At 30.6% G+C, this 10,000-nt stretch overlaps 2 protein-coding genes across 8 annotated transcripts in view; both read left to right on the forward strand.

Annotated features, from left to right (window-relative positions):
* The window catches only part of LOC113814310 (UPF0489 protein C5orf22 homolog), an 11,179-nt gene extending 10,351 nt beyond the window's left edge, over positions 1–828 (forward strand). For all 4 annotated transcript variants that reach the window (XM_027366356.2, XM_027366358.2, XM_027366357.2 and 1 more), the window contains exon 2: positions 1–828. This exon is cut by the window's left edge and continues 669 nt beyond it. In XM_027366356.2, the coding sequence (XP_027222157.1) occupies positions 1–509 (509 nt within the window). In that variant the 3' untranslated portion in view covers positions 510–828.
* Positions 829–2,661: 1,833 nt separating this feature from the next.
* The window catches only part of LOC113814312 (uncharacterized), a 9,071-nt gene continuing 1,732 nt past the window's right edge, over positions 2,662–10,000 (forward strand). The window contains exons 1-3 of one of the 4 annotated variants that reach the window (XM_070130416.1): positions 2,662–2,730; positions 6,874–6,924; positions 8,769–10,000. The exon at positions 8,769–10,000 is cut by the window's right edge and continues 1,732 nt beyond it. In XM_070130416.1, coding sequence (XP_069986517.1) covers positions 8,958–10,000 — 1,043 coding nt within the window. In that variant the 5' untranslated portion in view covers positions 2,662–2,730; positions 6,874–6,924; positions 8,769–8,957. Of the gene's footprint in view, positions 4,392–6,873; positions 6,925–8,768 lie in introns of all 4 variants that reach the window. The other 3 variants (XM_070130419.1, XM_070130417.1, XM_070130418.1) reach the window with 3 other exon arrangements.

Genomic DNA, 10,000 nt, shown 5'->3' on the forward strand with positions numbered 1-10,000 from the left:
GTTTTGACTTCTATGAAGTAGAGGAAGAGGCTGTTGTGAGTGCCCAAGTCAAAAGAAGCAATCAGATATCTAGTCTAAAGAAAATATTTACCAGTTTACATGAGCTGAAAGACCCAGAGCAGATCAAGGAAAATGTAAATTCAATTTGTCAGTCAATTGCATCCCAGACAGACAGAAACATTTTGACAGCTCTTATCAAAGACTTGGCTACTGAATATGGCTCAGAAGTTGACTGGGAACTGATCCATGAAGCTGGGTGTACCTGTGATGACCAAAAACACGAGTTGCCTCACCACGTTTCCACAGATGAACAAATTGTTCAGTTAATGGAGTGCTTTCAGCAGCTTATTTCATCTCTTCCATCTCCTACTGTCATTACCCTCTCCCGTTCCAGTCTTGATGATTACTGTCCCCCTGATAAAGTGGATATGGTACAGGATTTACTTTGCAAATTTTTGAGAAGAACTTTTGATATAGATTGTAAAAGCCACTATTTGAGTGATAATTGATGTAATTTCTTGTCCAAGTTTTTCATTTCTTTTTTATTCATTTATTATTTTTTATATCATTAAATGTTAGGAAGAGAAGACAATGATAATGATGTGTAGTGCTGAATTGTCCGAGAAATGTATTGGTAATTTTTGTCTCAAGTGTAAATGCAATCATAGCAATATTTTGAATGTGGGTTCACAAGACTATGATATATTTTGACAATTTATATTACATTATCCATAGTATTTATGGTCTGTTGTTGTTTATAATAAACAAGAATCCCTGCTGAAAAAAATAATCAGATGTATTGCATTTTGACAATAAATTTAAATAGGCAGATAGTTGTATTATTTACCCTAGGACAAAATGTAAAAAAAAATAATAATAAATAAATAAATAATCAAAGAAATAAGAAATGAGAAAATAAATCATGGCACTTACAAAAATTAAAAATCAAATGACATAGAGAATATAATGAAATAATGATTGATATTGATGGAAAGAAAATATTATTTCTTCCTACAATAATGAATCATGTAATACATCAATATTTGTATTGTTTTTCTTTGATTATTATTATTTTCAATTTTCGTCACTTACTGTTATGAACATTGTTATGATTATTGTTTTCAGCATTCAGATATTTCATATTTTTGCTTTGATTAGCACATTTATTTGATTTAACCATTAACCACTCGGGGAATGTGTTATCAATCCGAAATGTTATTTTTCCATGTATTATACACATATATTATTATTATTAAGCTTCCATGTTACTTATTAAATAGCATTACTTTTTTTTTCCAATTCTTGTTACATTCGTATTCCTTGTACTACAACTTCAATTATTTTGCATATTATTAGAATTATTACTGATTATTACAATTATTATTATTATCATTATTATGATTACTATCATTATCAGTGTTATAAATATTATCATTGCTGGTGTTATTGTTATTAGTATTAGTATTATTACTACTACTGTTTCCTTGATCATTCTGTTGCTTTGTGATAAAGATATTCATAATGTTAAAAATTACAATTAGGAAGAGCATTAATAGCAATAATAGTAATGATGGTGAGGATAATAGAAATATTAATGATGAAAAATATAATAATAATGAGAATGAGAATAATAATGATAATGATAGCAGTAAATAATGATAATAATGAAGGTAATAGTAATGATAATTATAATATAAAGTAATGATGGTAATGATTAATGATAATGATGGTGATGGTAATTAACAACACTAGAAATGATAATGGTGAAACTGATGTTGATAGAACCCACTTTTAAAACAATAATTATGATTATTATAAATACAATGAAAATAGCAACAGTGATGGTAGTGATATTAAGGATAATGAAGATGGTAGGAAGAATAACTGACAAAGGAAGTCAATGTTATTGGAATAAACATGATGATAACCAATACAGTAATAACATTATTTTTATTTTTGTTTTTTGATAAGTATTCTTTTAGTAGTAGTAGTAGTGTCATTATTGTTATGATTATTATTGCAATCAGTATTATTATCATAAATGCTGTTCGTATTATCATATTGATATCATGATTATTTTCTTTATATTAGGGCTGTTACTGTTATTATCATGCTTATTGCTGTTATTATATTTTATTATTGTTATTATATAAAAAAGAAAGAAAGAAAAAAGATAGTTTTAGCTATGTAGGTGTTATTAATAGATATAAACAATTCTGCATTCCATTTACATGGAATTCATTATTGTTTGTTATACTTTTGAATTACAAATTTGAGGCAGTTCGGCGAAAGGAAAATTCAAAGGTTAACCCTCAAAAGAGAGCAGCTCCGTTTTCTTTAAAATTGACGTAGGCAAAATATTCGAGAGAAATTATAGTAGGCAAAAGTCAGACTTTTTACACTGGAATGTCTAAACGGAATATCCTAAGCCCACAGAGTTTTGAGAAATAAACATAATTAATGAATAAGCAATCATAAAAGAAAGTAAATCCACGATCAACATGATTTGAAAGCAACGAGTATGGTCATCTAATACCAAACAAATGTATGTAAAACGTTCAGCACTTTATATTTATTATTTTTTTTTATTGTCACTTTTCGATAAGCAACATTAATAATGAATATTTAAAGGATTAATGCATCTTATTTTTTCGCCTCGTATTTGGAACTTTGACTTTGTTTACATACCGAGAGAAGGAACCTTTGAAAGCGCCGCTGGGCATGCGAATGGTACTATTGTTATTATTCCGCTGTAATTATTTTCGTCGAGACGTTGTCTGTCTCCAAGAGTTGCTGAAGCTAAAGGGAATATAGACATCAAAAATCAAAACCCAGGTATAAGGAGAAATTTGAAAGAAAGCACTCCGGTAACGGTTCAACGGCTGATAATTTCATGTATCAAGTATGTGAGATTTCGGTAATTTTCTTAATATAAGAAAAAAGTTCCGAAGTTTCTCCCTTTCTTTAGAACTGTAGTAAGAATTTCTCTTTCTTATTGGCGTCATTCTGTTAATATTTACCAAAATATGACGTATACAATCTGTGTTTTTAGCATGCAGAAAATATGTGTTGATAAAACATGTTGTTCTGCCATTATCTTTTATCTTACGGTTGCGTGAAACTGAAACAATGCTTAAAGGATTAAATGAAGATATGAAATTGACATCATTAAGAGGCAAACATATTGGGTATTGGTTTGCAATACGAATTGCAACGATTTTAGTATTGTTGGATTCCTCACCTACAATGCAAATATGTTTGTTTTATTAGCCCAGACAGCAGGGAAGGGCATGAAAGTTACCAGGGAAATGTGAGGTAAAATGTTAATTTAATACGCAGAAAAAGTTGCTATGTTGTCTAATAGACCGATTCAGTAATGCCTAGCAACCACCCCTAGCAACCAGCATTTGGCGAAAACAAACCCTCGTTTGTTTGAAAACTCACTGCGCTTTGCTTACAAAGGCATTGAATTTTTCCAGGAATTTAGTTTCTTTGCGTGAAAATGCCGAGGAGCTGTGTTGCCATTGGTTGTTTGAACCACAACATGAAGGGAAAGAAAGGTTTAACCTTTTATATATTCCCAGAACGCAAAAAGAAACCTGAAAAATGGAAGGATGGGTATAGGCCATGAAATGAGTGAATGCTGATGGGAGTGCTTGAGCGCCTGGTGGAAACTTTGTTTACATCGAATCAGAACATTTTATTACGTATTAATATTTTACACCTTTTCAAAAATAATAATCACTTTCAAACTCTATCTACAATATTAACATTAAAGTCAACATTGCCGATATTAGGTTTTGGTAGCAGTTTTATATTCAAAAAAGCACAACAGCAATTTTACATTTTTCAGTAATAAACTGATTTATCATAATTTTGATTTACAGGCAAACCATCCTCAGATCCAACTCACCCAGACTTGATTCCAAGCACTGTCCTTTCGATGAAAACAAAGCAGTCATACTGTTAAAAAGAGATTTGAAAAAAAAAAGAAATTAAGCCTAGCTAAGGAGATACCAAGCATTCAGAAGAAACCAAAGTTTCCTGTTCCTTCTGTGTCTGAAATGTCATATAGTTCAGCAGATGAAACAACCGAAAAAGCCCTATCTCGAATTATTGAGGAGAAAGAAAAATGCGTTGTGCGCATGTAGACCTTTACGTGACTTCAATATCTCCTTTGTATAAACATCTAATAAATAGGAAGAAAAGTGATGTTAGGAAATGGCACTGATTTCACAGAAAAATAACATATAGCTAAAAATCATAGATTACTGTAACAAATTATGTTATCATAAAATAATTTTTATTGCCTGGTATGTAAATCAAATAGTCTTATATATTGGGATATTCAATATTTTGAAGGATCGTCGCTCCCAATTTCAGCAGAAACGGTATGAGCACTTATTTAGCTGCACAGCTAGTTTTGCTTCATATTGCTTTTTCGTTTCGTTTTTTTTAAAGAATCCGAGCATTCATCTGCTATATTTGCTTATGCTGATAGCGAGGCATCTGCGAGCAACAGGTTTGTTTTCACCAAGTAGAATGGTGACTCCGACTCATGACATCACACCGAATCGGTGTATGCAGGGGGCTGTTCCCCCTGTGACCCCCAACCCCTGCCTAGGGGTTGGGGGTCACATATATATATATATATATATATATATATATATATATATATATATATATATATATATATATATATATATATATATATATATATATATATATACACACACACACACATACATATACACATGAATACACATATACATATATGTACACATATATATACACATACATATATATACATATATACACATATGTATACATATATCTATATACGCATATATATACATATATGTACAGCTATATGTATATACATATATATATATATGTATATATATATATATATATATATATATATATATATATATATATATATATATATATATATATATATATATATATATATATATATATATATATATATATATATATATATATATATATATATATTCAACATTAGGCCATGTCTTGGGATTGTCGATCCAAACATCAGCTGGCAATCTGTATGGACATTCTTCCAGCTTTACATTTTTCAGTTTCTCCATGTAGTTTATTTTTGTTTCTACTGAATCAAAATATCAGGTCATAGTTAAGTGATAAACCCCCACCAATGAGTGGCGTATACAAAATATAGCAACAAGACAAGGCTTGGGGCCCAAGCCCCAGTTAAGAAAGTCATGCAGCATCATGACAAAGTATTGTGGCAAAAATGTTGAGAATTATTTTAAAATTAGGACAAAAAATGTTACTTGTCAAAGGTTATAAAATGCATGGTAGTGAGAATTTTAAAGATGGAATAGCATATGGAGTACAAAGACCATTCAGAACTGACAAAGCCAGCCTTTCCTCCTTTCTGCATGGCTCTCATGCTTATATACATATATATATATAAATATATATATATATATATTATATATATATATTATAAATATATAAATACATACATATATAAATACATAAATATATATACATATATAAATACATACATATATATACATATAAATACATAAATATATATACACATATAAATACATAAATATATATACACATATAAATACATAAATATATATACACATATAAATACATAAATATATATACATATAAATACATAAATATATATATACATATATATATACATATATAAATACATATATATATATATATATATATATATATATATATATATATATATATATATATATATATATATATATATATATATATATATATATACATATATATATATATATATATATATATATATATATATATATATATATATATATATATATATACATACATACATACATACATACATACATACATACATACATACATACATACATACATACATACATACATACATACATACATACATACATACATACATATATATATTATGTATATATATATATATATATATATATATATATATATATATATGTATATACATACATACACATACATATACATACATATACATACATATACATACATACATACATACATACATACATACATACATACATACATATATACATATATACATACATACATATATATACATATATACATGCATACATATATATACATATATATATACATGTATACATATATATATACATATATACATACAGATATATACATACATACATAATATATATACATATATACATACATACATACATATATGTATATACATACATACATACATACATACATACATACATACATACATATATATATATATATATATATATATATATATATATATATATATATATATATATATATACATACATACATACATATATATATGTGTATGTGTGTGTGTGTGTGTGTGTGTGTGTGTGTGTGTGTGTGTGTGTGTGTGTGGTTGTGTGTACACATATATATGTATGTATGCATATGTGTGTATATATACATATATTTACATATTTACTACAAAAACTGGTCTGAATGTGAAAATTACCTCCTTGCCTACCATGTTGATTATAGTGTAGTGGCAGTACCGCACTTTCCTATTCCCCCAGAGTACTGTAAGTCTTACGCCAATATTCCCAAGCTTCCATAGACATGACCTCCCCTCTGAAGTTTATATTGGTGGAGTTTCCTGCCCTGTCAGACAATACAATAAGGGAAAAAAATAAGCAAGAAAAAAAACTCGGTAAACATTTTATTTTCCCTTGCAAAATATATGTAAAAGTATTTCTTTCTGATTTTTCTTTCATAAGATGAAAAGTTCCACATTATTTTCAACAGAAATGCATTGATAAGTAACAGCATGTATTCTTGATTATTTTCCAGAAATTTGGATGTTGATGGGACCTCCACTTGGGGATTTGTCATCGGAAATCTGTGAGTTTTTACTTTGATTTTACTTACAAGCATGTGCTTAGAAGAATCTCCTCCTCCTCCTCCTCCTCCTCCTCCTCCTCCTCCTCCTCCTCCTCCTCCTCCTCCTCCTCCTCCTCCTCCTCCTCCTCCCCCCCCCTTCCGGAATTTTTTGGAGGAACATGTATATTATACTATGTTTTATATGTTGCAAGTTTTATTTTAAACATTTTGCTGATAATATTTTAAGAAGTGATCATTTTATTAGTTACATTTGGAATGATTTTAGGCTTTATTCATATTCTTCTTTATATATGTTAAGAAAAAAAGGAGAATAATGAAATAGCATTTCTTGTGCAAGTGAGATTTGAATTTTTCTTCCATATTTAGTTGCATTTAATTCTCTAAGAGATAATCCAAGTCAGTTTTTTTTTTTTTTATTATTATTATTATTATTATTATTATTATTATTATTATTATTTATTGAGTGATAGTTATGGTTTTGAATGCAGTTGATATTATTTATAGATATCTACCTAAATTTAGATATTTTATTTATTTATTTATTTGTTTATACTTTGTATTTATACAAGTAGATATTTTTCTTTGCGTTTGTGTAGGCCCTCACCAGCACAGGATTAATATGTTTAGAAGCCTCTAGTAAATGAAATTATGGGTAACGCCTCACATGGAGCAAGCGTCAAACTTGCCCACACCTGTCTCAAATATTTTCTACCTGTGATATATATATATATATATATATTTTACTTAGCAAGTTAAAAACAATATGGAAATTGCATTCAATAAGTAGATCTTACCATTTATTTGCTTGAAATACTCACGGGATTCATTTCTGTATCTGATGCTTTGAGCCTCGTGATCGGTGACATCTTTGCTGAGTTACAGTTAGGCTGGTATTGAGTAAAGAGTTAAACTGTAGGTATTGAGTAAAGTCGAACATAAAGCTTGAAAAGACAAAAAAAGTAGCACGCACACACACACACACACACACACACACACACACACACACACACACACACACACACACACACACACACACACACACACACACACACACACACACACACACACACACACACACACCTATCTATCTATCTATCTATCTATCTATCTATCTATCTATCTATCTATCTATCTATCTATCTATCTATCTATCTATCTATCTACCTATCTACCTACCTACCTACCTACCTACCTATCTACCTACCTACCTACCTACCTACCTACCTACCTACCTACCTACCAACTTACCTACCTACTGGTCCCCCCTCCACCAGTTCCCCCTGGTCCCCCCTGGGCCTCTCTCCGTCATTCCCACAGGGCCCCTACATTTTCGAATTAGACATCAGTACAAGTTCACACTTTGCCGATTAAATGAGTTATGCTTTGGTTTCACTTTATTCACTTTGCACACGCGGATGTATAAGCAAGTGTAGAAGTGATAAAGCAAAGTAAATCATAAAATACCTAAACCAAAATCAGCCTCCTTGAATGTAGTATTCCTCCCTCTCCCTCTCCCTCTCCCTTTTCTCCCCCTTTTCTCATTTACCCTTTCTCCATGTTTGAGTTCCTGTGATTCATTCACAAATTAGTTATATTTTCCTGTTCAGCCGTGTTAATTAATATACAAATGTATCATGCATACTATTTCTAGGTATGAATGTTGATTAACGCTATCATGGTCCTGTGCCAAGAATATTTGTTAATGGATCAGTTAATTTTATCTGCTAATTTTTATTATTCAACATTACATGGTTAAGTGGATCAGGCATTTTCTGCTGTTGAAATAAAAATTTTTATATGCTTCAAAGTTTGTTTATATATATGATTTTTCTCTTCTCTTGTAGATGTGACGAGCTGTCCTTAGAAGCATAGTGACTCAGAGATTCCCAAGGGATGATGTCATGGCTTTTTTCAAGAATCCACCTGAACTGCTTGATGGAATACCAGACAAGTAGCCTATAAAATGGGGTGGGAATGTTAGTTTTTATATATATTTTTAGATATATATGTAGGGTAATATTTTTTAGTTGGGAATGAATTCACCTCAGAGCTCAAGGCCTTATATATGTGAAAAATGTGGTTCCAGCTTTAAGAAGAAATGGAATCTCAAAGTACACATGGAATCACACAGTGAGCCCTTTGAATGTAACGTGTGCCACTTGAAATTCAAGTTCAAGCACAAACTGCGATCACACATGGGGCGCCACACAGGAGTGATAAAGTACAACTGTATGAGATGTCCAGCTGTTTTTGGGTACAAAAAGATGCTCAACACACACATGGACATTCATCTTCAGAGTCCCTCAAATTACCGGTATTGCCATGGTTGTGGGGCACATTTCAGCAAAACAGATGATTTAGAGGCACATTTTGTATTCTGTCCAGGTATAAAGAAATGTGAAGATGATGATGATGATGATGATGATTGTAAAAGTATATCATTTCATGGTTCTGAGGAACTGGCTCAGAATATCAAGAAAAATATTACTGAAGAACCTTTATTGTTTGAAGATGAACGCAGGAAGCAGTTGCTAGAAAAGAACAAAGCAATTGCAGAGCAGGATCGAAGTAACAATGGAGAAGATAAAGATGAAGGTAATACATGTAGAAATGATTTAAAATCTAGACAGGGGCATGGAAGTAAGCATGAAGGGCACTCAGATATGATAGTAAGCATAGTTATAGAAGATATTGAAGAAATAGGTAGTAGAAGTGAAGGAAGCATAGAAAATGGAAATAACAGAGACTCTGTAAATAATGGAAATTGTACACCTGGTAATTTCATTAGTAAGGAGTGCCAGAGAATATCACATGGCAATTTAGAAAATATTGTCAGAAGCAGTTCAGATGACTCTGTCATTAGAGCTGAACACTATGTGGCATCTGAGGCAGTGAGAGAAACTGACAACATTCATCAGTACAAGGATAAAAGGTCATCTGTTACAGAAGTTCCACTGCATTCTGCTGATGTAGGCGTACAATGTCATACAAGTTTTGATAGTGAAGTGGTTGATTCATCTACTTGTAACCAAAGTAAATACAAACCAGAGAGCAAAAGTGCAGTTGGTTTGAAAAG

This window comes from Penaeus vannamei, chromosome 15, assembly GCF_042767895.1.
Source record: "Penaeus vannamei isolate JL-2024 chromosome 15, ASM4276789v1, whole genome shotgun sequence".
Classification (NCBI taxonomy): Eukaryota; Metazoa; Arthropoda; class Malacostraca; order Decapoda; family Penaeidae; genus Penaeus; species Penaeus vannamei.